Source organism: Thecamonas trahens, assembly GCF_000142905.1.
Source record: "Thecamonas trahens ATCC 50062 unplaced genomic scaffold supercont1.12, whole genome shotgun sequence".
In the NCBI taxonomy this organism is placed as follows: Eukaryota; order Apusomonadida; family Apusomonadidae; genus Thecamonas; species Thecamonas trahens.
The window spans coordinates 1-25,128 of NW_013657668.1; the positions used below are offsets into that span (position 1 = coordinate 1).

Sequence of the window (25,128 nt, forward strand, 5' to 3'; positions counted from 1 at the left end):
CACTCACCGTGCACTATCACCAGTACAAATATCGCCGTCATCCATTCCCATCTTCCTCGGCTCACTTGCGTGTTGACTTGTTTGCCCTAGGCGGTTGAGCACGTCCTCGACCGCCCGACCCCGCACATGCCCCCCACCAACCTCATTACCAGCTATGACTAATCTGATTTCACTACTATTCTACTACATACACACACTACGTTCATGCACAATCTCCAATCCACAGCTGCAGTATTCCAGAATCGGAGTTCTGCCGGCTCGGCCCCAGTTGTTGGCCCTGTGTCCCTTCGATGCTGCTGACCCCTCCTCCGCGGGCCCATCTCCGACCCCCACTCCCCAACCTGTCCACCCACAACCACCACACCAACACCCCACATACTCACTACCCCTGCAAACATAGCCACCCACTTCCCGTTCCCCGATACGTACATCAGCCGACGCCAACCCGTCAACAGCATCGCTGCCGGCCGCCTGCTGCTGACCGCTGACCGCCGCCCGCCGCCGACCGACCACCGCCGGCACCACCGAGAGCAAGCTAGCCATCGACAGGGCATTGGAGGCCATGCATACGGATAGCCACATCATTGGCAATGCCTACCAGTCCACTCTCCAACCCACTTCTCCCCTCCCTCCTCCGGCCTTGCCCATCACAGCCCCCACCGGCCTGCTCATCGCCAGCCGCCCCTGCCGCCGACCACCGAGCCAGACGACGAGGCCCATGGACTGGCCATGGCGTGGAAGAACAAGAGAGGCAAGCACGATCGATAAGCAATACAATGATGGGCTAGAGTGCAGTGGTCTGCCTTGTCTTCCAATCCCATGCCCTCGTCTCCATCGACGTCCATCTCAACCCAATCCATCCCGCCCTCCTCGCCCTTGCCGCCCAAGTACCTGCCTCCGTCATCTCACACATCCCCTGCCCCAACCCTGCGCGTGGTCATCTCTCATCCCACACTGCAGACAGTACAAATATCACCATCATCCGCCACCATCCACTCTCACTTGCACAGCCTCGTCGCGAATGCCATTCCGCCAACTTTCGCGCCATTTCTGTGCCAGCCCGCCACCCACCCTTCTCTTCCTCAACGCCCCACCAGCAGACGCACACACACCTTCCGGGGCCACATACCCCTTCCTTCTGTTATCATGTCTTATGTTAATTACTACTACTACATGCATGGCATCACGCCGCCGTCCCCGTCACCGCCGCCCTCGCCGCCTCTCTCGCTGCTCTCGTCGCCGCCGGCCGCACCGAGTGCCCTGCATGCATCGCTTGGTGTCATCTACGACGACCGCATGCTTGCCCACGCGCCCAAGTACACCGGCCATCCCGAGCGGCCTGAGCGCTTGACCGCTGTTATGGACCGCCTCCGCGCCGACGCGCTCCTCGACTCGGCTCGCGTCATGGCCGGCGTCGAAGCCGATGAGGACGACCTTGCGCTCGTCCACTCTCGCGAGCACATTGCCCAGGTCCAGGGTCTCAGCGCACTGCCGCAGCGCGAGGCCCGGCTCCTCATGCGCAAGCTTGACTCTATTTATTTTAACGAGCTCTCGCCGCTGGCAGCCTCGGTCGCCGCCGGCTCGACTGTCGCCATCACCCACGCCGTACTGGCTGGCGAGCTTGATGCTGGCGTTGCCGTCGTTCGTCCGCCTGGCCACCACGCCGAGCCAAGCGAGACCAAGGGCTTTTGTTTCTACAACAACGTTGCTGTCGCTGCTGCTGCGGCGCTCAAGTCTGGCGCAGCCTCCCGTGTCCTCATTCTCGACTGGGACGTTCACCATGGCAACGGGACCCAACGCATGTTTGAGTACTCTCCCGACGTGCTTTACATCTCGCTTCACCGTTTTGACCACGGCCGCTTCTATCCGGGCACTCGCTACGGAGGACCGACCTCGATTGGCTTTGGTGCCGGTAAGGGCTACTCGGTCAACATCGGCTGGAATCATCGCGACTTCCGGCCTCGCCCCAAGGCCTTTGTCTTCGACATGAGCCCAGACGCTCCCGACGCGCCTGCCGAGCCCGACGAACCCGAGACTCCGGCCCACAATACCGCTCCGGGCGATGCGGAGTACATGGCGGCCTTCAGCTCGCTCGTCATGCCCATTGCCACCGAGTTTGATCCCGATCTCGTCCTCATCTCCGCCGGCTTTGATGCTGCTGTTGGTGATCCGCTCGGCGAGTGCGAGGTCACACCACAAGGGTATGCGTTTATGGTTCATGCACTCTCATCGCTGCCGTCGGCCAAGGTTGTCATCGCCCTCGAGGGCGGCTACAACCTGGAAGCCATCTCTGTCTCGATGTCAGCGTCCGTGTCTGCACTTGTCGACGCTGCTGCGCCCGACGGGCCCGATACCTCGGCCAGCGGGCCGTCCGGCTCGTCGCCACCTCTCCTTGCGCCGCATCCATCTGCCCTCCGCTCCATCGCCACTGTAGCTGCTGTCCTTGCGCCACACTGGAAGTGCTTGCCGGATCCGTCGTCGTAGCTGTAGCCGCTGCTCACGCCTCGATCAACTTGTTATACTGCTCAAGCGCGTACACCACGGCGTCGAGCGTGTCGCAGAGGTGGACAACGGTCTCGGCCACCTTGCCGGGCCCGGTCGTCATCATCAGCATCTCAAATGCGGCTGCAGCCTCGTTCGCAAACACCTGCGCCCGCACCGAGTACACCGGAAGGTCAAACTCGAGGAACTCGGCCGGCTCCGCCAGCTCGTTGTTGATGTTGTTGATGAGCTCGCCGAGCGTCCGCATGGCGAACATGTCCAGCTCCTCCTTCGACTTGCGGCACGCCTTGGCCACACGCCGGCCGGCATACACCGCAGCTTCGGCAGACTCGACAAGCGCCACAAGGATCTCCTTGCGCTTGCGGAGATCCTCGAGGTCGCCGCGCGTCACTTCCTCGTCAAACTCGTCCTCGTCCTCGGTCGACGACGACGACGATTCACCCGCGTCCTCACGCGCCTGCTTCTGCACAGACGACAGGATCGCGTCGGCAATCGCACCAGCGAGCGCCGACTGGCGCTTCGGCGACCGCAGGTCACCAGCGTCGTCCGACCCACGCCGCCGCTTGCGCGTCCGCCGCCCGGAAGCCGCAGCCGCAACATCCTCGGCCTCGCGCGCCGCCGCGTGCTCAAGCAGCAGCCCCTCAATCTCCTCCGAGTCGACATCCGACCCGACCTCAATCTCGATCACGCCCGACTCCGACTCCGAGTCGGTCTCATCATCGTCTGTCGACTCGCCCTCCACAGCCACAAGGTTGCCGGCCGCCACCTGCTCCTCCAGGAACGCGTTGAGCTCGTCCTCGTCCACATCCGACCCGATCTCGATGGTCACAAGCTCCTGCTCGCCGTCATCCGACTCATCGTCCGACTCGGACGACTCGCCCTCCATCGCAATGAGGTTGCCGGTCGCAGCCTGCTGCTCGAGGAACTCGCGGAGGTCGTCCTCGTCGACGTCCGACCCGATCTCAATCTCCACAATCTCGCCGTCGTGCTCGTGGTCGTCCGAGTCCGAGCTTGACTCATCCTCGTCCGACTCGGAATCAATGCGCTCGACAGCCACCACGTTGCCGACCGCCGCCTGCTGCTCGATGTAGTCACGCACGTCGTCAGAGTCAACGTCCGAGCCGAGGTCAATCTCCACAACCTCGTCGTCCTCATCCGAGTCCGACGCGCTGCCCGAGCCCGACACCGGCTCCACATCAATAATGTCCTCCTCGTTCAGCTCCTCAGAGCCGCCCGCCTCAGAGTCGGCGTCCGACGCCACCGCGTACAGCACAGGCTCGTCCGAGTCGAGCACCACAAGCCGTTCCGAGACCGATGACGTCGACGAGTCCGACGACGAGCCCGACTGCGGGACAATCACAACATGCGAAGAACGGTGGGGAGACATGGTTGAAGGGTAACTAGCTACGACTTGCTTGACAAACAGCGTGGGAAAGTTGGGTGTCGGCTGGTCTGCTGTCGTGGCCAACAGTGCACAGGGGGGGGGGAGGAGCCGAGCTGCGGATGGATGGATGAGGATGGATGGATGCAATGCGACTCGGTCGCCCAAGCCAAACTTTCACTTTCGCCCAACTGACGGGACGATGACGACGTTGGCTGGTTGGTGGCCCGGCCCGAGTCCGCTGTCGCTGCCGAGCAGCTAGTCTCCCGACGGCCGCGACGACGGCAGCGGCGGCGGCGGTGGCATGACAATCGGCGGCAAATGGCTCGGCGGCCCGCCGCTCCCGCTGCCAGGCCCATGGCCGCCTACGTGCTGGCTCGGCAGCACGTGGCTCGACGGCGGATGCATGCTGCCAGACATCAGGCGCGAGGAGAACGGCATCACCTGCGAGGACATGGCCTCGGACGGCGGCGCCGGGACCGGTCCGGATCCCTTCTCGCTCTTGCGCTTGCTCCGCATCGGCCGCAGGAACGGGTCCGAGACGAGCGTAAGCACGTCGGGCCGCGCATGCTGCGAGTACTCGAGGCAGCGCTTGATGAACGCCTTGGCCTCCTCAGAGACCTGCGGCTTGGACGGGAAGACAACCTGCCGCGCGTTGATGATCACATTGTCCTTCAGCAGGTTCTTCTGCGAGAGGTCGTTGCCAAACGGCTTGCGCCCATACAGCATCTGGAAGAGGAGGACGCCCACCGACCACACGTCGACCTTGGACGAGATTGTCGGTGGGGACGGTCCCACCACAAAGCACTCGGGTGGGAGGTACCAGTACGTCCCGGCGCCCTGCGAGGTCAGCTCCATGTTCGACGCCTCAGACTCCATGATCTTGGAAAGGCCAAAGTCGGTCACCTTGGCCATGCCAAACTTGTCAAACAGAATGTTCGCAGGCTTGAGGTCGTAGTGGATGACCGGCCGCTCCAGCCGGTTAATGTACGTGAGAGCAGACATGATCTGCGCCGTAATCGACCTCGCCGCCCGCTCCGGCAGCTTCTTCCGCTGCTTGAGCACTTCGTCGAGGTCCGAGCCCTCGCAGTACTCGAGGACCGTGCAGAACGAGTTGCGGTCGATCTCAAAGACGTCAAAGAGCGAGACAATGTTGGGGTGGCCCAGGTTGTGGTGGATCTGGTACTCGCGGATGGCGTGCCGCGTGTAGTTGGACTTTTTCTCATCCGACCAGTGGCCCGAGAGCTGGTGAATCTTGCATGCCACGTACCGCAGCTCCTCGAGGTCAAACGCTTTGTACACTTCCGAGAACCCGCCCTTGCCGAGCAAGTTGAGCAGCATGTACCGCGAGTTGAGAATCTGCTGCTGGTTGAACGGCGAGTTGTCCTCGTCGTGCGCTCGCCGCAGATCGCGGATGAGCACGTGCTTTTCGGCCTCGAGCCGCTCGCGTGCGTGGAACAGCTCTCCCTCCTCCTTCTTGGCCTTTTGCAGCTCGAGCCGGAGCACCTCCTCGTAGTGCACCACAGACTCGGAGCTCACCAGCGTCCCCGCCGGGAACGCATCCGACGACGTCTCGTCCTGCACAAGCACCTGCGTCCCGCCACCGATCCCCCCAAGCGCCATCGGCTTCAGCTCCACCACCGGCGGCGACTTGACTCCGCCGGGCACAGACGATGCCCCGGTCGAGAGCTTGCTCTTGTGCTTGAGCTTCGACAGCTTCTTGCGTTCCTTCTCCAGCGCCTCCTTGCGCGCACCGAGCCGAGCAAGCTTCATCTGCAGCTCCAAAAACTCGAGCCCGTCCTGCCACACCTCCACCACCTGGTGCCCGTGCCGCTCGCGCGTGATGTATCCCAGCCGCGCCTGCGCCTGCTTCAGCCGCCGCCGCTCCTCAAACATCGCCGTCCGCGTCTGCTCCACAAGCATGTCGATCAGCAGCGACGTCATTCGCGACGTCCGCGACTTGTACCGCGACTCAAACTCGTTTCGCTGCTGCACAACGTGCGAGAGCTGCATTTCAAGCTCGGAAATCCGGGCGCTCGCTGCCGCTGCCGCGGCGCTCGCCGCCGCAGTCTCGGCCTCGGTCGGCTCGCGCGAGCCCGAAACAGACGTCGACCGCAGCCGCTGCCGCTTCGACATCCGCTCGTCCTCCTCGGGCGGGACAGAGCCCGACGACGACGGCGAGCCGCCGCGCCCATTCGACCGCGACCGCTTGCGCGAGCCCGCTCCCTTGGACCCTGAACTCCGTCCGGGTGACGACGGCGACGCCTCGTTCGGCTGCGCCGCCGCCTGCGCTTTCTCGATCCGAGAAAATCTCTGCCGAATCTGCTTTGCAGACCGGTTGAGCTGCTTCTCGCTGACAATCCGCTCCCAGTCCTTGCCGAAATCGCGGACGCCAGCCACAATCGCCCAGTCCTCCTCTTTGGAAAACCGCTTGCCGCGCGACTTGATCGCGCTTGCGCTTGCGCTCGTGTTCGACCCGCTCAGCAGCAGCGGGTGCGTCATCGGGTTCGCCGCAGACGGGTGCGTCACACGCGGCCCGCCGGGCTTCTCGGGCTCGCCAAACGATGCCCCGCCTGGCCCGGCCACAGGATACCGCAGCTGCTGCAGCGCAAGCGGAACAGCCCCGCCGCCGGGCAAAGACGGTGGCCGCACCCCGCCGCTGGCCCGCACCGGCGACGACGACGCCGCAGCCGCTTCCGCTGCAGACACCGACTCGGCCGACGCCACACGCGGCACAAGGTCCATCATGCCCGACGAAATGGGCTTGCCCTGCATCCGCGCCTCAAGTAGACTCCGACGGTGGTCCGTTAGCCCGTGCGAGCTGCTCGCCACAGGCCCTCTGCTCAGCCCACGCGTGTCCGACGACTGCTGAGCCATGTTGAAAATCGTCGAAACTCGTCAACCTTGCCCTCCTCCGCCGCTCTCAAGACGCCTGCTGTCGCCCTCTGCTGATCACACACGCACGCTACCTGAACCCGTTCTGCTCTTGCAGTCCTCAAAGGCTACTACTCCTGCAACCACTGCTCTGCTTCCCGCTACACGCCGGGAGGAACGTCAAGTGATGTCCAAACTTTCCCCCCTTCCTCGCCCCTCTCCCAATCACTCGGAATGAACTATGCAATCGTCCAAACGTGTTTTGTGTGACGACGGCAATTACGCCAACAGGCGTCCCGATCTCCACACCGCCATCTTGCTCACTCGATGCTCCATCAGCGCCTCCTCTACTCTAATATCTTCTGATCATAGCCCCTACATTTGCCTTCCCTTCTCCGACCCTCCTGCTTGCCTCCTCCCTCCCCCCTCCGGCTTCTCCCCGAGTGTGCCCTGGTCTGGTTTCTCGCTCAATGGGGTGATGTGTTTTCTTTCTCTGGAAATGCCCTCGCCCGCTGGGCACCTCGGCGTCTTGCGCCTCGCTCCTACGACGAGGCACATTGTCTTGCCGTCTGCACGCCGAGACACATGGACGTCTTGGCGGATCGCAAGACGGGGGAGCCTGACGGCAACATCGCCGCCGGCGATGGCGGCAAGCTCGGCTAGCGCGCCACGTGCAAAGTGGTTGGTTGGATAGCTACCGACCAGCTACGCCATCGGCTGCTGCGGCGGCGCCATTGAGCCGTTCATCATAGCAAATGCCGTCTGACGCTCGAGCTCGATGGCGAGCGGGACGACGGCCACTACAAACGACGAGCCCACAATCCATGCGTAGCGCCCAAGCTGGAGCGCAGCGACCTTCGAGTGCTTCCAGATCCACTGCGACCACTCCTGGAGCGGCGTCTGCTCAACAGTAAGCTGCTTGGCTACTCCATTGTCGCCGCAATGGCTCCCTAGGTAAGTCCTGCGCCCCTGTGCCTGCGCTACAGTACCCCCTTTGCGTCTCCGCCTTGATCCCCTCCGTCGCACGACCCGCCAGCCGCACACAACCGCACATGGACCCTAACACACCCTCGCCCTCGCTCCATAGAGGGCCACGCCTCCCCACGCCCTCCCGCTTCACGTACTCTCAGACATGGTGAGTGGTGGAATCAAGTGTATCGCCTCTCCTGCGACTGTCCTCCGCCCCCCCCCTCCCCCGTTTGCCGCCTCTCGCCGGCACTTGTCCGATGACGCGCCGCCAGCCGCCCATCATCATCACGCCATCCCCTCCATGCGCCCCCATCACCACCACTTCCGTCACTGCAATGCAACCAACCTTGCCACATGTGTGCGGCTTCGTCCGAACTTCTCTCGCTTCTCTCCCAAACTGCTCTGATCGGCGCACCGTAGCCCTTGACCGTCCCGATCCTACCTCATACCTGACCCCAGTGCCCGCTCCCGCCCGCAACCATCTGCTCCCGCTCCATCCGCGCCATACTCATGCCGCTTCCCTCTCTGGTGCCTTGTATTGCCAAATCGCTTGCCTGCTGTCCTGCTGAGAAGCATAGCTGCACAAGCCACCCGTCACGAGTTTTGCCCGCCCACCCTGCCACCACCACCTCTCCCACACACCCATACTTGTAGACCATGAGCAGTCCCGCCGACTTCATCATTCTCTCTGACGAGACCGTCACCATGCTTCGGGAGCTCTTCTCTGCTCTCGACCAGGACGGCGACGCGGTCCTTACCGCCAACGACTTTTCCTCGCCTTTCAATGGCCGTGTACGTTACCTGCTCAAGGTTGCGCTGGTGAGGAGGGGCAGGCGAAATGGAAAAAACCGCGACTCACCTTCCCCCCTCTCTGCCCCCTCACCCTCTTCCCCCCCCCCCTTCCTCCCCTCCCACCCCTGCACATCCGCACTTTACAGATGAACGATGTTGGTCGGCAGAAGTTCATCATGCTCCTCGAGAACTTTGACCAGGACGGCGACGATTGCATCGAGTTCCCTGAGTTTATCTACGGCTTCAAGGCCATGGCTGCAAACACCGCCGCCCCCACCCTTCTTGGCGTCGAGGGCCTCACCTACGGCGAGATCATCGCCAAGCTCCAGATCGCTGCCAATGAGCTCATCTTTGAGTTTGCCCAAGAGCTCTTCCAGGCCATCTCGTCCTAAACCGCACACCACCCGTAGCCCGCCCCTTTCCCCCCCCTCCCCTCTCGCACCCCTCACACCCCACTCCCACCCAGGAACCCCTCACACGCACACGCACACATACATGCGTAGCATACTACTCTTACTTCTACTGGGCCTCTGTGCAACCGCAGTTTCCGGGGCGAGCATGCTACGGGGCATCCCGGTTGTGTACGTCGCCGTCGTCCACGTGCGCTGACAGCAACACGCAATGGAAGCTGTGATCGATAGTACACTCACGCACCTCGCCCCATCCCTTTCTCCACGCCACTCCCACACGCAGCGCAACGTCGTATGCTACAGAGACCCCGCAGCCGCTCGGGCGGTGCTCTGACAACAGTCACTGCGACATCGGATCCGTCTGCTCGCCGCACGGCTCGTGTACGCCGCGCGACGCCTGGCCGGCCGATACAGACCCTGTTGGCATCCGATGGACGCTCTACGCCGCAGTAGCGGCTGTTGCACTTGTGTTCTCGTACTTTTCGTTCACTCCGCGCGTGCCGATGTTGCGATCCCCGGCCAACCTCTTTGCTGCGATGGCCTGCGCTCTAGCAGCCGTTTTTGTCGTCTCGATCCTTCTCGACCCGACTCCCAGCGTCCATGTCGCGCCTCTCTCCCCCGAGCTCCTGGGCAACGCCACATGCGTCGAACGCTACGATCCAAGCTGTGCTCCGTTTGTTTGTGAGACCCGGGCTGGCCACTGTCTCGCCAGCTGCTCCTCGCATGTCGACTGCACCGATGTTGGACTCGCCTGCGTCGGCGGCGAGTGCGTCGCTGCAACCTCGCTCACCTCTCAGGCGGTCTACACCTGGCGAGTGATCCTGACGCGCGTGGTTGGTATGTTGGCCCTTGTTGGGCCGTGGGTTTTTGTTGACATCTTTGTCGCTCGCCCATACCTGTACAGCGTCGACTTTATCGCCGTCCCGGTCTACGCCTTCTTCGCCTGCCTCTGGCTCCTTGCTACCGCCTACACCGCTTCGTCTGTCGGCTACGTGCACACGCCGCCGCAGTACGAAAAGTATTCAACCCGCTACTTTATGTGGTCGCCTTCGGTGCCGTTGGACCTGGGCGAAGATGCGTTTGCCTACTTCGCCTCGTATGGCCTCATCGCCCGCGCCGTCGCCACGCTTCTGCCATCGGCAGCTATGGTACTCGCAACATCCTGCACGACTCGGCTTGTTGGTGCCCGCGCTTACCGTCTGCGTGCTCTTCCGCTCACTATCGCTGTCGTTCTCTCCATTGCTAGCGCCGCACTTGGCATTCCGCCGCCAACTGTGTTTGTGCTCGTCGCGCTCGTTAGCAGCTACATGCAGCATGCCTGGGATGACTCGTCGATCCGGCTTCCGGCAGCCTTTTTTGCGCTCGCCGTCTTTAGCTACCCAGGCGCGGTCATGCTCGACTTCATGACCACCATGCCATCTGAAGTCACGCTTGGCTTTGCGCTGCTGCTGGCCCTGGTGGCGGGTCTGCGGTTCCGACCCAACAATCGCTCAGTCCGGGCGTGGCACTGGCACCGTGCCGCTATCCTGGCCGTCACCGTATCCATCGCCGTTGTCATGTGCATCACCTATGCCCCCTCCAAACCGCCGACGGATGGCCTTCCATGCTCGCCGCAGGCCATGTCACACTGCTACCCGCTGCGGTGCGAGTATGCGGCCGGTGCATGCATCAGCTCGTGCGCCGGGAGTGACGAAAACTGCATCGCCGGCTTTGTCTGCTCCGACGTCAGCGGCCGGCCGACCTGCGTCCCTCTCGTTGATGCCGAAAACCCAGAAGCCGAGCACTCCAAATCGTGGCTCTATCCGTTCTCGATGGTCCTCGTCCTGCTCGCCAATCTTTGTGCGGCAGCGGGCTCGATCTGCTTCGTTTTTGTCGCTGGCCCACGGCTCTCCGTTCGCGCCCTCGTCGCTGTTTCTGTCGTTGCGCTTGGTCTTGCTCTTCTCTTCTCGCTGTTTGGCATCAACATGCTCGCGCTGCCGACCTCGTTCATCTTTGCTCTGTTCTATGACTCGATACTCACCGCGACAACAATGGCAGTCACGCTTGCGTCGTCGCTCGCCACTGCGGCGACAACTTGGCTGTCGGAGCCTGACGCGGTCGTCGTGGCCACACCCAGTGCTGCGACATCCAACGCAACAAGCGTCGAATGCGCCGCCACCTTTGCCGTCGCCTGCTTTCCGTTCACCTGCGACGTGACTGCGGCCGCGTGCAAGAGCGTCTGCGCCTCCGATGCCGAGTGCTTCCTCTCGACTTTGTGCATCGACGGTGTGTGCCAGGCGAGCGCCACCGCCGAGCTTGCAGTCTCGGGCTGGACAGTTGCGGTGCTTGTTGCCGCATGCCTTGCGTTTATCGCTGTCTCGGCCCTGCTCCGTGCGTGGGACTCGGTCGGCTACGGCACGGTTGCGCTGGGTATGATCATCGGCATGCGCGTTGCCATCCGAAAGCTGCCGGGTGTCTCGGTCGTCGACAAGATGGGCGACGTGACGACTAGCAGCGACTACGCCACCATCTACGAGGTCGCCCAGGCTCCGCTCGCGTTCTTCCGCTCACCTCGGGCTCTGATTCCGTCGCTAATGCTTATCTTCTCGCACAAGCTGGCGATTACGGTCGTCACCACGTACCTGGCCTTGGGTGCACTGCGCGGCAGCCGGTACTTTCCCGAGGCGCCTTGTGGTTGGCCGCGTACCTGTTCCCGAAGCTCCGCTGGGGGACTGCTGCTTTGATTGCATGGCGTACGCTCGCGGTATACCGTGCCGACGTGCCCGGTGGCCTCAACCCGCGGCGCTCGCTGTCGCGTGCCCACCGCATCCGCCGGGTGGCGTTGCTGCTGCTCGGACTTGGTGCTGCGCTGGCGCCCGAGCTTCACCGGCCTCGTCCGGAGTGAGCGATCCTGTACGTGCGCCGTCAGGCGTGAGGGCGACTGCCTTTGCCGGCCACTCGCTGCAGCCGCTGCCGTTGCTGGAGGGAGCTGGCGTGAATTCTTCGAGTGCCGAATGCAGCGCCGAGCTTGACGTCCGCTGTGGGCCTGCCTACAAGTGCGATGTCGTGGGAGGAAAGTGCCTTTCGTCATGCTCTGTGCACGCGCACTGTTGGCCGATGCACGCGTGCGTCGACGGCGACTGTGTCCCACTGGGTGGTCCTGAGCCGAGGCCGTGGCTCGTCGGCACGCTCACCATCACCGCGCTGTCATTGTGCGGCGTTGCCGCGGCCCTGTTTGTCACGCTCCGCGTAGGAGCCCGAGCCAGGGGTGTGATCCTGGGTGTGAGCGTGTTCGTGGCGACAATCATTGTGGTCGCCGCCGGGCTTGACGTCCTGGGCACATCGCCTGATCCGCTCTCTTCACGAGCGGTGGCAAGCTCGGCAGCGAAGGATGCGCCCGTGTGCTCTATGGTGCTTGACTCAGTCTGTGCGCCTTTCCGGTGCCACACCGGGCGTGGCCGTTGTGCCAGGGCATGCGCCGCCAGCAGCGACTGTGGACCGGGCTTTATCTGCGACAAGGCAAGCAGGGCGTGTGTGGACAATGACTTGCGCCACGGCTGGCGGTGGGTATTCTACCTCGGAGCGACCGGCGTGTTCTGGTGGGTAGTCCTGGCCGTGATTCCGTGGCTGCGGCGAACAAGGCAGTGGTGGCACGAGCGCGAAGCGCGCCGCAGGCTTGAAGCCATCGAGGCTGAGCGCGAGGCCATCAAGGCCGAGATCGCGGCCAAGAAGCGTGCGCACAAGCACCGCCTTGACATTGACGTGCCTGTGGTCGATCCGACCGCCCCGCGATACGATCCATCCAAGCCGACGCCGCTGTACCCGTCGCCGCGGACAGCGGCAGCAGTGCGCGCGTTCTTCTCCGGCGACGACCACGGCGCCGACAGTGCCGGCTTGTCAGCCGCCGCCGACCTGGTTGACGACCCGAACGCGGTCTTTCGGCACACCGACTCGGCATGCTGCGTCTGCTTTTCCGACACGGTGGCGGTGCGGATGCTGGGGCGCGCGTGCCGGCACGGGTTCTGCGACGAGTGCGCTGAGCAGGCGCTCAACACCATTGTGGAGAGTGGCCAGTTCCCGGCAGCGTGCCCGGGCTGCCTGGCTGATGGCGGCATGGCAGCGCCTGTCGAGACAGCCTTCATCCCTGCCCACGTCATCGAGGCGCTGGTTGCCCGTGGCGTGCTCTCCATTCCGTTTGGCCGCAAATTTGTGAGTCAGCAGGTCATGCACGCCTTTGACCGCTCGCAGTTTGTCTGCTGCCCGATCTGCGACCTCATGTGCTTCAAGCCGAGCTGGGACGACAAGGTTGTCGAGACCATGGTTGAGCCGTGGCGAGTCGAGTGCCCGGCATGTGAGTCCGCCTTTTGCATCAAGTGTAACGAGTACTACCGGGGGCACGCCGGGCTCACTTGTGAGGACTTTGAGTCCAAGACCCAGCGGGCGGCCGAGGCTGCGTCGATGGGCCTCATCCTCCAAACCGCCAAGGCTTGCCCACGGTGCGGAACCGGCGTCACGCACTGGGCCGGTCACGGTTGCCACCACATCTCCGGCTGCTGCGGCTACGATTGGTGCTTTGTCTGTCTCGAGCCTCACCCGTGCTCGCGCGTCGGCCACGCCCTTTTTTGCGACGACGGCTGCGGCTGCGTCCCGTGTCCGATCTGCCGCCCAGGCTCGCCGTGCGACAAGTGCCCTGGCGGCGATCGCTGCCCAAGCTGCTCCGGCGTCGCACCCTCCACGGCTCTCAATCCGGTCGATGCCCCAGACGATGCGGGCATGATAGACCTTGTGGACGTGATATAGCTAGTCCGCTCTTGTTGCTTCCGTTGTCAGACTCTGCTGTCGCTTTGCAGCAGGCGTGTGTGTGTACGCCCTCGTCCCCACCTCTATCGCCACCACCCCTCTCCCACACGCATACATACACACATACATACATACATACACCCAACACCCATACATACACGTACACACCTCATCCCAACACAACCACGCACGCACACATACATGTCGTTTCTCGCCACCACACTCGGCACGTTTGCGGTGCACGAGGCCGGGTGGCTGGCAAGCAACCTGCCGTACCTTGTGGCCGCCGATCGTGGATGGTGGGAGGCATACAAGGTGGTGCGAGTGGGCAAGGCGCGCGAGCCTGGATCGGACGAGCGATGGGCGCTGTTCTGGACCATTCTGGGCGATCACTTTAAGATGATGCTGCCACTGCTGGCACTCGCGTACTACCCGCTACTGGCGCACCTCTTCACCGCTGATGCCATGCCGTCGTGGCTCGAGGCGCTCGCGGCGTTTGTACTCTTCAACGTTGTCGAGGACACGCTCTTCTACTGGGTTCATTATGCGCTCCACGTGCCGCGACTGTACAAGGCCATCCATCGCAAGCATCACGAGCACGTGGTCACGTTTTCGCTCACCGGCGAGGTCTCGCACCCGCTCGAGTTCCTCGCCAACATCCTTGTTCCGCTCATGGCCGGCCCTGTCCTTCTTGTCCTTGCCTACCGCAAGGTCCACCTTGTCGAGTTCTGGGTCTGGATCGTATTCCGCACTATGCGCGGCGCCGACGCCCACTCGGGCTACCAGCTCCCGTTCCATCCGCTCCGCCTTCTCTCACCCATCTACGGTGGGCCCGCCTACCACGACCACCACCACTCCATCCGCGGCCGCCAGACCAACTTTGGCGGATACCGGTTCTGGGACTGGCTGTGCGGTACATACTCGCCCGGGCCTGCCGCCAAGGCCGCTTAGCCTCTGAGATCCATTCGCTCGCTCAAGCTACTAAGGCTGTTCTTGACCTTGACAGCTGCAGTACGTAGCGCTCTTGCATAACACACGCTCCTCCCGATCCATGTCGTGTAGCGCTGCAGTCCGGGGCGTGCCCGCACGCCGCAGAACACCGCACGACGAAATCCGACGTCACCTGTCGCTAGCCGCAGCCAACCGAACCAGGCCCTCCAGCCATCCAGAATGGACGAGGCCGGCCCGTCGACTCGAGACGGGCTTCGACTCACGGTACATGATCTCCCTCCCGAGCTCATGCTTCACATTTTCTCGTTTGTTGACACTGCCACGCTTGTCCGCCTCCGGCGCGTCTGCTCGACCTGGCGCTCTCTCGCAGAGGACAATGCTCTCTGGCGCAAGCTGGTGACCGGCACGTTTGAGCGATGCGGGCACCAGATCAATGGCAACTCCGATCTGCGGCCTGCTGCAGAACTGCACCTGGCATCAGTTGTCTCGCGCCACTTCCAAGCTGTCATGGCTGCCAATCCCGACCTGGCTGCCCGCCGTCCCGACTTGGATCGCCCGCTCCCGCCTTTGCTGGCTGCTCCCGCCGAGCGAGCGCGATCCTCCGTGGCTCGTCATCACGAGAGCGAGGAGAGCAGCGCAAGCCGGAGCAGTAGTGATGCCAATAGTTGGGTTGATGTCGCCGGCCTAGTCATGACCTCTCGCCAAGTGCGGTCGTTGTCCGACAGGGAGGCGCCGCGCGGCCCCCACCCGCCGATTACTTCGACCGAACACAATCCGCAGCAGTTCTTCATCAACCACACGCTTCCGGAGGAAGCGATGGGTGACTTGTTGGCACCGGTAGCAATGGTGTCTCAGGCGCAAACGCAGGATCGTCCGTTGCTGAGTGCCGAGATTGTGGCGCAGTTTGTGCCGACGCCTGGGCTCAACTCGGTCTACCGCGCGGTCGACGCGATGGCGATCAAGTCTGAAGACGCGCTTGTTGCGTGGCGGACGAAGCTTCGCGAGGAGCGGTTTGGCGAGTTGTTTGCCCTTGTGTTTTCTGTCATCATGCTTGCGTCGTCGGTCTTTGAGTGTGTGGCGATCGTGCTCCTTGCCGACGGCATCGTCGACTGGTCCTGGCGGGTTCTCGTTCCGATTGCCGTCTTCTATGCCCTCCTTCTTCTCACGATTCCATTTGATGTTGGATCGAAGAGTCCAGGCGGGGCGTGCTTTATGGCGTGGATGGTAGTCTGGACGCTGCTTGCGGTTGTCACCTTCTGCTGCCGTGGCGACAATGTGGTGGTCGGTGAGTGGACGCCACACAGCGTGTACCTTCCGCTCAATGCCGCGCTTCTCCCAATTGAGTTGTATTGGGGCATGATTTCAGGCGCGATGCTTGTCGAGGCGTTTCGTTCGCGCCTGCGCGGGCTCGCAATCCGTGTGTACTACGTCTTTACCGGCGGCGCCATGCTCATCCCACTCTCCTTCCTCATCCAGTGGCAGATCGAGTTTCCGGGCAGCAAGGTGACCTCGTGGTGGCACGCTCTGACGCCGTTGATTGTGGCGGTGTGGATGTTTGCGCCGACATCGACCTTTGTGCTCTTACTCGACGCCGCTGTGCTTCAGCTCCCAATTGCGACCGACGGTGTCCTGTCCTTTGTCGGCTGCATGGGAGCCATGTCGATCTACGGCGGCATCTTTGTCACGGTCGCCACCAACTCGCTACACAATAATCAGACGCTGGCGTGGGCCTTCTTTCCGGTCTTTTTCATCCAACTCTACTCGCTGGTGGCCATCGGTCTCATGAGCTTTGAGTCGCGCGCCTTCTACGGCTGCTGCCCGCGGCCGTGCATCCCGCTCTGGCGGACGTCACACCTGGGTGACGGCTCGTGCTGTCAGCCGCCGGTGACTCCACCCGCCTCGATTCTACCACGATCCGCAGCCTGGGCCGCCGTCGCCACCTCCCTTGATCGGCTCGCAGTTGCCAACCGCCCTGCATCTGCCCGCTACGCGTCCGACTCCGCGTCGCTGAGCGATGTCGTGTGACGGCAGCCGTGAACGCCCATCCAGTACACACCCGTTTGCTTTACTCACTGCTGATATTGCAGCCGGCCCTTCGCGACGCCAGGTCGCCATCATCACGTCTGCTGGGTCTGCTCCAGCAGCAGCTGCTCGCGGGCCAGCGAGTCCAGCCGCTCGCAGGTGAGCATGTCGGTGAGGACCTGGATCTTGAACTCCAGCAGGCGATTCTTGTTCTTCAGCTCACGGTTCTCCCTCAGCAAGCGATCAACCGCCTCTGCCTCCTCCCCACCCAGCCCCTCGCTCGACTTGATCGAGTCCGGCACCCTGCGCATCCGCTTCTTCCGCCTCCGTTGCGAAGCCGTCGACGTTGTCGACACGTCCATGACCGTCACCCAACCCGCGTCACTGCAATCCAAGTACGAGCCCGCTTCAAGCCACACTAACCACCGTTTCCGACCACGCCCTCCCTCGCTGTTGGTGTGCGACAAGTGTACCCTCCCGCGGCAGCTTGAGTCCAAGCCCAAGCCTAAGCCGCCAGCCCAGGCCGCCAGACCTGGCCCGTCGCTCTCCGCTCACCGTCCACCACACCCAACTCCCGAACCCCCCCCCCTTCCAAACCAACCACACACACACACACACACACACACACACACACACACACACACACACACACACACACACACACACACACACACACACACACACCACCCCCCTCCCTCTATTCCCTTCACCCTCGCCCTCGCCCTCGCCCTCGCCCTTGCCCTTCCCACTCCACCTCACGCAAAGTCGGCGACCAAACCGGTGGTGTTCCACAAAGCCAGGCACGCCATGAACTTTGCGGCGTTCAGCCTACCGCTGGTAGTGGTGGATCGATCACGGGCGCCCGAAGTTGTCCGTGCTCTGCTCCACACAGTCCTGTTTCAGAGAACGTTTGTAGAGAGTGATGGCTCGGACGCAGTCGTTCCGGTCCCGGTCGACATGGACCTCGGACTCAACATCTGCTATCTCATGTCGCCACGCAACGAGGATGACGTGGATGCGCAGGTCGCTGCCTTTGCCACACGCATCAAGGCTGCGACGGTGCAGATGCTCGAGGTGCCGGTGGCTGAAGCCGAGGTCATGCCGCCGTCGACATCGTCCACTGAGGGCGACGCCGCTGGTCCGCGCGACGCCACCGGCACGCGCCTCCGCTCGGTCGAGGGCGTGGCCGATGCTCTGCAGATCTCGTTTATCGAAGGCCGGCGCAAGAAGGTGCTGTTCTGGGAGCAGTCGGACTATGTCCAGTGGGAGCGGTGGACGCTGTCGCTGGTAATCATCGAGCTGCCGCAGTCTTCCGAGGCGCGCCTCGAGTGGCATGCCATTGTCGAGGCCTCTGTCCGGGCGGCCCTCGTCGCTATTCTCGACCGTGTCGCCGCCAAGCGCGACCACCTGCCGTCGCTCGACAACATTGAGCCAGACTCGGGTCACGAGTTCAAGGTCCTCCCGCCTGAGACTGCTCTTGCGTCGGTCTCGGGCGCCACCGTGCCGGCGTCGCCGCCGGCGGCATCGTCGTCGACCTTTGCCTTTTTCCGCTCGCTCGGCTCGTTCAAGCCGGGCGACCGGGTGTAGTAGCCGACGCCGCTGCCTGTGGCGGCGCCCATGGCGTGATTCCCAATGAACTCCGGACGGCGCCAAGGCTCGCCCGCGACTGGAGCAGCTCCTCATAGTACACACACATGAGCGGTGCCTTGAGGCTGCTGCGGGTGCTGATGGCCCACGGGATGCCGCGGGTGAGCAGCCGCTTTCGGGCCGCTGCATCGACGTGCGAGGTGATGAACGGGCCGGCCAGCGCAGAGAGCACGTTCATAGGCAGCCCGGTCTCGCCGGCCTCGATCCACTTGAGCATGACCTCGCCCTCGACGTCCGGCTTGACCCCGTAGAGCACATGCCAAAAGTCGTGGACCTGTCGGTACCGCAACATGACGTAAGCCAACTCGTCGTCGTCCACAAACCGGACCGCCGGCCGCTCGTCAGGCGAGAACCCATGGGTGGCAAGAAACGTGCCGTAAGCAGCGGCAAACGAGCTCTCCGGCGTGTTGGCAACCACGCCGGCGGCCTCATCCGCCGCCAGCGCCGCAGCAGCCTCGGCCGCCGTGGCTGAATCGATCATCGGCCGCTCCGCCAGGATCCTCGCCCCGGTCTCATCCCTCGCCATCTGCGCTCGCATCGTCCGCAGCGCCTCCAGTCCCGTCGTCTCCCCGAGCGCCGACACCAGATCCGCCCGTGTCGGATCCAGGAATGCACCCACGGCTGCGCCCGCCGCCAGTACAACCCGCTGCAGCGGCGACAAGCTCGCCGCCCTTCGTCCGCTCGCCGTCACCGCACCACGCACCACGCCCACGCCTGCTCCCAGCACCGACCGCAACATGATGCTCTCACTGGCTGCCTCGGCTATCCTTGTCCAGACCACTCCCTCGCCTTTGCCCTGCCCTTGCCCTTGCCCTTGCCCTAAGAGTCGGGTGTTGCCCAAGCCTTTGACCTTGGCCTACGTCTCGCGCACCTTGCTGTGACGCGCTCGGCAACAACAGCCCTCCGCCGTCCATCGCAGCCCCCCGTCGCCCATCGCAACCCTCCGCCGTCCATCGCAGATCTCAGAAAAGCCACACACTCCTCCTAACTAGAAACCAGTGCCCATCATCGACCATGCCACCATCATCCACCGTCTCTGTCGACAAGGGCACTGATCACATTCGTTCACAACGTGGAAGGTGGGGAAAAAGTGGCCGATTGGCGTTCACACACGATTGATACCACCACGTGAAAGACCGAGGGGGGAGACGACCATGTCATAGAAGGTACACCTGGTGTGCCCACCACGACATTATCCATCTCTAACCAATAACATAAGCCACCGTCACCAATGATCATTCTCTCCCGTCTACTATCGTCGCCACCGCCATCACCACATGTTCGCTCTCAGCAGCCACCGCACAGCCAGAAACGACCGTGACACCAGAGACACTCGCCACCGCCACCCTCCTCCTTCCCCACCACCACCACCACCACCACCACCACTTCTCCACATACGCATTTCACAAGGGGTGCAACATGGCCGACACTCCTCCGAGTACGTGTGTTTGGTAAGAGGGGAGGAGGAGGGGGGGGAGGGAGAGGAAGGAGGTGGGGGGAAAGGGGGGGGGGGGGGGGGGGGGGGGGGGCTGGCTCCAATGGCGCGACCTGTGGTGGCTTCATGGCGAAGGGATGAGGACTGGGACAAGGGCAGGGGGGGGGGGCTGTGGACTCATGGTGGATGTAGAGGATGAGGCGCCTGAGACTCGGCAGGTGGATGGTGAGCAGCAGAATGGTGGGCCAGCGGCTTCGGTCAAGTTGGACGACGACGACCTGGCGCTGTTGGCGTCGGTGGAGCAGCAGAGCCGGACGGACATCCTCCGGAGCCAAGCGATCACAGCTCCGAAAAAGGCCAAGAAGAAGAAGAAGAAGAAGAAGAAGGAGAAGGAGTCCGAGTCTGGAGAAGACGCAGACGTTGTCTTTGACCACAAGCAAATCACCGACGAAGAGCGCGAGCTGCTGGAGATGCTGGGCTAGACTGGTAGCCGCGCTCTCCTCCAGCCACGATCACGACACGACCGTCATTGGGTTTGGGGCCTTGCATGTAATGAACTCTCTGATCCACCCAATGGTCATTGGCGGGGAAACGAGCGGGGCGAGAGAGCTAAGCGTCGTCACCCATGGCGGCGACTAGGGCGTCGATGCGGGCAAACTGGTACGACCAGTCCGGGTAGAGGAACTGGCGGAGATCGTGGCGGTTGTCATCAGGTGAGTACGACTCAGCGTGATAGGCCGGGGTGAGGGTGGTCATCTTGTGGCGGTTGCGGCCGTACATCTTGAAGAAAAACTTGACCTTGTCGGCGACGGCAGCCGGGGACAGGTGTGGCCACTTGCGGACGAGGGCCTCAAACATGGAGACCGGGCCGGCCTTGCCGATCTTGCGGAGGCGACCGTACTCGGTCAGCTCGGCATAGGTCATGCCCATGTCGGCCTCGTCGGTCTGGGTGTAGTCGGCGGTGATGGGCTCGAGCTCGGCTGTCGGCGGCGCCGCGATGATGTCGGCGAGCGACGAGTAGCCGAACCGTTCGGTAGCCCAGGTCATGAACAGCCGCAGGTCGGCCTTGCAGATGGCGCCGATCGGGTTGACGTCTGCTGCCGAGCAGTCGTACTTGGTGTAGTACCCGCGGATGGCCTCATCGACGTTGGCCGAGCCGAGGACGAGGAGCCCGCCGCCAGGTCCGCGGACGGTGGGGATGAGCTGGCCAAACAGGTAGGCGATGACCATCCGCGACCGCGCCTGGATGTTCTGCAGTGCCAGGTTCTCAGCCCACGACCCGCCGTGGACCTTGAACTTGGGTGTGAACGAAGTGGTCTTGGCGAAGAGACTCTCAAAGGCAGACACAACCTCGTCGATGTTGATGTCGAGGTGGTACGAGCCAACTTGCTCCGCGAGCGCGGCCGCCCGCGCCCGCGTCTCGGCCGACGAGTTAGACGTACCCATGTAACACGTGACAAAGATGGCGTCCGCAATGGCCGCCGGCGACTCAGGACGCCAATCCGGCTCCGACTCGGGCACCCGGACCATCCGCCGCAAGTCGGCAAGGACCTGCGCGTCCGGCCCGTCCTCGCTCATCACCGCATCGTACACCATGTGGCACATCGAGCCGACAATCGTCGCCGTCGCCGACGAGTCAATGCCACCCGAGAGCGGCACAAAGTAGCCTGAGAGGCCCGACCGCCGGAGGTAGTCCCACAGCCAGGCCGCCGGCCCGTACGCAATCTCTTCCTGCGGCAGCGGAATCCGCGGCTTGCCCAGCGCCTCGGTCAGCGCCCGCCTCCGAGCAAAGGTCGAAGAGAGAAAGACCGAGCTCACCGCATCCGCCGAGGCCGACGGGTACATCGGCGCGTCCGCTGCTTGCTTGGACGCCGACGCCACACCAGCCCTGAACGAGCGCACAGCGTCGAGGTCCACCGTCGCCGTCACCACGTCGACGTCGCGGAGCGAGAACTGGTCGCCCTGGGCCACCAGCTTGCCATTGCAGAAGATCATGGCGCACCCGTCGTAGTAGCACCGCCCGCCGTCGCAGCCCTTTTGGTTGGCGTACAGGTAGATGCCGCCGCACTTGCGCGTCGCGTTGCCTATGAGGTCGATCCGCCGCGAGAGCTTGCGGAGCTCGTGGTGCGAGCCCGAGCCGTTGCCAAAGATGTCCACCCCGTCGAGCGCCATGCTGATGTGCGGCGCTGCCGGCGTGAAAAGCTCCTCGCACGTCTCCGACCCGAGCGTGGCATCGGCAAACCGCAGCACGCCGTCGCCAAACGGCGCTTCGGCCTGCCCCGTTACCTCACGCAGAACCCGCGGGAGTGCGACCTCGATGGTGGTCCGCGGCCGCGACCACGCCGTGAACCACCGCTCCTCCCGGTAGTTGCCGTCGTTGGCTAGATGCATCTTAGGCCGAACAAGCACAATACGCCCGTCGAGAACAAACACTCGCACATTGTACAGCACAGATCGGAAGACATATGGCATGCCCACGTCCAGCAGCATCCCCTCGGACGCACCCGACGTGATCAGCTCGGCAAGCACCTCCACCGAGTGGAAGAACGTATCCTTCTCCAGAAAGTGATCCTCACACCCATACCCTACGCCGCCATCAACATCACCACCATCATCATCATCAGTACATGCTCGCCCAGACCACCACACGATCTGCCTCCCTTCCCACGCCCAGCACCGCCCGCCTTTGCTACCCTACCTGGAATGCACAGCTCGGGTGTAATGAGGTACGAAGCACCTGCTGCCTTGGCCTCGGCCACAGCCGCCAGAATCCGGTCACGGTTGCCGGTAAAGTCCAGCGCAAACTGATTGAGGGCACATGTGGCAACCGTCACAACCGTCGGGTCCATCCTCTACTCCCTCTCTCTACGCGTCCAGAGTGTAGTGTACTCGACCTCGTCCGTCATCGAACGCAGCTTCCAACTCGGCTCCCGCAGAGCCTGCTCCACCCCCCCCACCCACCCACCACACACACACACACACACACACACACACCTGCTCATCCGCTGAGATGCGATGACAAGGGGCGATGATCTCAACAGCAGAAGGAGACAGCTGGAGACATGATCGTCATCGTCATCGTTATCGTCATCGCGATCGTGATGGTGAAGGCGAACACAGCCACACCTCCGCCACCTCACGGCCCATACCCATACCCCCCCACACACACATACACATACACCACTTCGCTCCACACACGCCACACATACTCACACACATACACATACGCATACACACATACATATATATTCGCATATATGGCTAGCGCAAGTGTGCTCGGCCCTGAGCAGGACGCCGTCATTCAAGGCGGCAAGCTGGTGGTACGGACGCGGGCGCTCAACGCATACCTCGTCTGCGAGCTGTGCAACGGCTACTTCCGCAACGCCACCACGGTCTCAGAATGTTTGCATACCTTCTGTGAGCCGTGCATTCTGCGCCACTTTGACTCGGGCTCAACAAAGTGTCCCACGTGTGAGACCGACCTCGGCGCCGACCCCTTCACCGCTATCCGCCAGGACATGGCCCTCAAGTCGCTCGTCGAGCGTATCTTCCCCAACGCCGGCCCTGGCACCGAGCCGAGCCGCAAGAAGAAGCGCAAGCGCTCGCGCTCGAAATCTACCGCGACCGCAGCCGGGGCCGGAGCCGCAGAGACTCCGACCAACGACGCTGCCGCCGCCGCCGAGGCCGGCGAGCCCGAGGCCAAGCGGGCCCGCAAGCTTGAGAACAAGAAGAGCGCCGCGCAAAGCGGACGAGTTGGTGATGTGTCTGTTACCACAAAGTATCTGGGCATGGACAAGAGCGCGCTCCCGCCGAACGTCTCGGTCTCGTCCAAGGGCATTGTTACTGTCGACAACGTCGACTGGGTCAAGTTTGCTGTGCACCCCGACCCCAACGACGCCGCCACCCTGGCCCTCCCGTCCATCGCGTCTGTTATGCAAACCAAGGCCTCAATCGACATCAAGCGACTCGCCAAGCACCTCCGCAAGAAGCTCTGCCGCAACATCCCGGGTGCCAAGATCGAGATCTTGTTCAACGGCGAGGTCTGCGCGCCGGAGTTCTCGCTCGAGTTTATCATCAAGACCCGCTGGCACTCACGCGACTCGGCCGACGTCCTCGACCTCACCTACCGCATGATTCAGTCGTAGCTATAAAGCCGCCATGTTATCTCGATCCTGTTCCTCGCCCGCCTCATCCCCACTGCGGACTCGCACCCTGCGGCGTAGGCCCAAGGGTGGCCGGCCCCGGCGCCACAAGCAGCTCAAGCACCGTGCCGCTGCCAAGGCCGTACGACGCCAAGGTCCGCGATGCATCGAGGAGGACCAGGCCGTCAGGCGGGACGCCGCCAGCAAAGGCCGGCGCCAGCTCGAGGCTCTCGCGCGGGAGCCCAGCCTGCCCCGCAACCACGCTCTTGACGTCGGCCACCGTGTGCGATGCCGAGACAGAGAGGGTGAAGACCTGGTTCCCACTCCGCCACCGCACAGAAATCTCGAACAGAGGCTCGTCGCCGCTCGCGTCGACCAGCTCACCGTCGCTGCTGAACCCGTCGTCGAGCTCGTTAGCGCCAGTGTCGGCCCCGGTGTGGGCCTCGAGCGCCTTGGCCATGGCCCACAGCTCCTCTAAATACGGAAAGGCCGAAGGCCCGTCGCCCAGCGGCGGCGCTTCCAGCGGCGGGAGGTCTGGCATGCCCAGGACCCGCCCAACCCTGATGAGCGCCGCCAGCGCATCGCGCGCCGCGTTGATGTCGTGCGCGTGCGCAGCCGTCACGTTGACATCGATGACCAGCGGTTCGCCAAACCGCCGCCCGGCAGCGTCCATAAACGCCCAGCTCGACAGCGCCCGCCCGCCCGTCTCAGGCGCCTGTACCTCGAGGCTCACGTTGATCCGCTCGCCGGCGCCCACCGCCGGCAACGCGATCGAAGGCGACTGGGCGAGCAAGCTGCCCGAGACAAAGACCAGAAACGCCCGATCCCACACCTCGACGCCGTCGTTCACCACCGACCAGGTCTTGATAAACGTCACGTTGGGTGCCAGCGCCGTTCCTGGCGGCACCGTCACGTCTCCGACCACACGGACAGAGAGCGGTGACTTTGAGCTACTCGGCGACGCCGACCGCTCCCTCCGCCGCGGTGACCTGCCACTTCCTCCCGCCGCACGCGGCACCCGCCGTCTCTTGTACGGCATGGAGACCTTCTACGTCCTGCAAGTTGAGTGCTGCCGCTTGCTCTGGTCTTTGCCAATGCCCTTGCCCTGCTCCCGGTGAGCAGGCTGCTGCCGTTTGGCCAAACTGCGCCGGTTGGCGGCAACGCGCGCGCGTGGGAAGGCGAACAACAACGTTATACTGACGCAGACAAAGGTGCGCCAATGGT

The 25,128-nt window shown here is 63.2% G+C and overlaps 14 protein-coding genes across 14 annotated transcripts; 8 read left to right on the top strand and 6 right to left on the bottom strand.

Annotated features, from left to right (window-relative positions):
* Positions 1-1,146: 1,146 nt before the first annotated feature.
* Positions 1,147-2,484, top strand: AMSG_03159 (class II RPD3 type histone deacetylase; the record flags this gene model as incomplete). The annotated part of the gene is made up of 1 exon (XM_013904559.1): positions 1,147-2,484. The coding sequence occupies one exon, from the start codon at positions 1,147-1,149 to the stop codon at positions 2,482-2,484; it is 1,338 nt and encodes a 445-aa protein (XP_013760013.1).
* A 13-nt stretch (positions 2,485-2,497) lies between these two features.
* On the bottom strand, positions 2,498-6,760 carry AMSG_11754 (uncharacterized protein; the record flags this gene model as incomplete). Its single annotated transcript, XM_013904798.1, has 2 exons — positions 2,498-3,847; positions 4,271-6,760. 2 exons carry the CDS (start codon positions 6,758-6,760, stop codon positions 2,498-2,500), a joined length of 3,840 nt encoding a protein of 1,279 aa, XP_013760252.1.
* A 446-nt stretch (positions 6,761-7,206) lies between these two features.
* AMSG_03162 (uncharacterized protein) lies at positions 7,207-7,911 on the bottom strand. The gene is made up of 2 exons (XM_013904560.1): positions 7,882-7,911; positions 7,207-7,680 (listed from the first exon to the last, which is right to left on the bottom strand). The coding sequence occupies exons 1-2, from the start codon at positions 7,889-7,891 to the stop codon at positions 7,463-7,465; spliced, it is 228 nt and encodes a 75-aa protein (XP_013760014.1). The 5' UTR covers positions 7,892-7,911; the 3' UTR covers positions 7,207-7,462.
* A 443-nt stretch (positions 7,912-8,354) lies between these two features.
* AMSG_03163 (uncharacterized protein) lies at positions 8,355-8,927 on the top strand. Its single transcript, XM_013904561.1, has 2 exons — positions 8,355-8,518; positions 8,665-8,927. The coding sequence occupies exons 1-2, from the start codon at positions 8,384-8,386 to the stop codon at positions 8,908-8,910; spliced, it is 381 nt and encodes a 126-aa protein (XP_013760015.1). The 5' UTR covers positions 8,355-8,383; the 3' UTR covers positions 8,911-8,927.
* Positions 8,928-8,990: 63 nt separating this feature from the next.
* Positions 8,991-11,861, top strand: AMSG_03164 (uncharacterized protein). Its single transcript, XM_013904562.1, has 2 exons — positions 8,991-9,099; positions 9,212-11,861. Exons 1-2 carry the CDS (start codon positions 9,014-9,016, stop codon positions 11,649-11,651), a joined length of 2,526 nt encoding a protein of 841 aa, XP_013760016.1. The 5' UTR covers positions 8,991-9,013; the 3' UTR covers positions 11,652-11,861.
* Positions 11,862-12,448: 587 nt separating this feature from the next.
* On the top strand, positions 12,449-13,707 carry AMSG_03165 (uncharacterized protein; the record flags this gene model as incomplete). Its single annotated transcript, XM_013904563.1, has 2 exons — positions 12,449-12,474; positions 12,582-13,707. 2 exons carry the CDS (start codon positions 12,449-12,451, stop codon positions 13,705-13,707), a joined length of 1,152 nt encoding a protein of 383 aa, XP_013760017.1.
* A 201-nt stretch (positions 13,708-13,908) lies between these two features.
* Positions 13,909-14,658, top strand: AMSG_03166 (C-4 methylsterol oxidase; the record flags this gene model as incomplete). The annotated part of the gene is made up of 1 exon (XM_013904564.1): positions 13,909-14,658. One exon carries the CDS (start codon positions 13,909-13,911, stop codon positions 14,656-14,658), a length of 750 nt encoding a protein of 249 aa, XP_013760018.1.
* A 181-nt stretch (positions 14,659-14,839) lies between these two features.
* AMSG_03167 (uncharacterized protein) lies at positions 14,840-16,712 on the top strand. The gene has a single exon (XM_013904565.1). It carries the CDS (start codon positions 14,878-14,880, stop codon positions 16,681-16,683), a length of 1,806 nt encoding a protein of 601 aa, XP_013760019.1. The 5' UTR covers positions 14,840-14,877; the 3' UTR covers positions 16,684-16,712.
* Positions 16,713-16,775: 63 nt separating this feature from the next.
* On the bottom strand, positions 16,776-17,140 carry AMSG_03168 (uncharacterized protein; the record flags this gene model as incomplete). The annotated part of the gene is made up of 1 exon (XM_013904566.1): positions 16,776-17,140. The coding sequence occupies exon 1, from the start codon at positions 17,040-17,042 to the stop codon at positions 16,776-16,778; it is 267 nt and encodes an 88-aa protein (XP_013760020.1). The 5' UTR covers positions 17,043-17,140.
* A 1,219-nt stretch (positions 17,141-18,359) lies between these two features.
* Positions 18,360-19,066, bottom strand: AMSG_03170 (ubiquinone biosynthesis protein COQ4; the record flags this gene model as incomplete). The annotated part of the gene is made up of 2 exons (XM_013904567.1): positions 18,360-18,404; positions 18,461-19,066. 2 exons carry the CDS (start codon positions 19,064-19,066, stop codon positions 18,360-18,362), a joined length of 651 nt encoding a protein of 216 aa, XP_013760021.1.
* A 643-nt stretch (positions 19,067-19,709) lies between these two features.
* AMSG_03171 (uncharacterized protein) lies at positions 19,710-20,336 on the top strand. Its single transcript, XM_013904568.1, has 2 exons — positions 19,710-19,765; positions 19,955-20,336. The coding sequence occupies exons 1-2, from the start codon at positions 19,747-19,749 to the stop codon at positions 20,242-20,244; spliced, it is 309 nt and encodes a 102-aa protein (XP_013760022.1). The 5' UTR covers positions 19,710-19,746; the 3' UTR covers positions 20,245-20,336.
* AMSG_03172 (carbon nitrogen hydrolase/NAD synthase) lies at positions 20,292-22,641 on the bottom strand. The gene is made up of 2 exons (XM_013904569.1): positions 22,461-22,641; positions 20,292-22,347 (listed from the first exon to the last, which is right to left on the bottom strand). Exons 1-2 carry the CDS (start codon positions 22,609-22,611, stop codon positions 20,372-20,374), a joined length of 2,127 nt encoding a protein of 708 aa, XP_013760023.1. The 5' UTR covers positions 22,612-22,641; the 3' UTR covers positions 20,292-20,371.
* Positions 22,642-22,945: 304 nt separating this feature from the next.
* On the top strand, positions 22,946-23,932 carry AMSG_03173 (uncharacterized protein). The gene has a single exon (XM_013904570.1). The coding sequence runs from the start codon at positions 23,020-23,022 to the stop codon at positions 23,905-23,907; it is 888 nt and encodes a 295-aa protein (XP_013760024.1). The 5' UTR covers positions 22,946-23,019; the 3' UTR covers positions 23,908-23,932.
* AMSG_03174 (uncharacterized protein) lies at positions 23,842-24,943 on the bottom strand (the record flags this gene model as incomplete). The annotated part of the gene is made up of 1 exon (XM_013904571.1): positions 23,842-24,943. The coding sequence occupies one exon, from the start codon at positions 24,941-24,943 to the stop codon at positions 23,951-23,953; it is 993 nt and encodes a 330-aa protein (XP_013760025.1). The 3' UTR covers positions 23,842-23,950.
* Between the last annotated feature and the right edge of the window lie 185 nt (positions 24,944-25,128).

Coding starts and splice junctions, on each gene's coding strand:
- AMSG_03172 (XM_013904569.1), bottom strand. CDS start 22,611: ATGGACCCGACGGTTGTGACGGTTGCCACATGTGCCCTCAATCAGTTT. Junction 22,348..22,460: donor ACCCGAGCTGTGCATTCCAG/GTAGGGTAGCAA, acceptor ATGGCGGCGTAG/GGTATGGGTGTGAGGATCAC.
- AMSG_03167 (XM_013904565.1), top strand. CDS start 14,878: ATGGACGAGGCCGGCCCGTCGACTCGAGACGGGCTTCGACTCACGGTA.
- AMSG_03173 (XM_013904570.1), top strand. CDS start 23,020: ATGGCTAGCGCAAGTGTGCTCGGCCCTGAGCAGGACGCCGTCATTCAA.
- AMSG_03163 (XM_013904561.1), top strand. CDS start 8,384: ATGAGCAGTCCCGCCGACTTCATCATTCTCTCTGACGAGACCGTCACC. Junction 8,519..8,664: donor CCTCGCCTTTCAATGGCCGT/GTACGTTACCTG, acceptor CGCACTTTACAG/ATGAACGATGTTGGTCGGCA.
- AMSG_03164 (XM_013904562.1), top strand. CDS start 9,014: ATGCGTAGCATACTACTCTTACTTCTACTGGGCCTCTGTGCAACCGCA. Junction 9,100..9,211: donor CTACGGGGCATCCCGGTTGT/GTACGTCGCCGT, acceptor TCCCACACGCAG/CGCAACGTCGTATGCTACAG.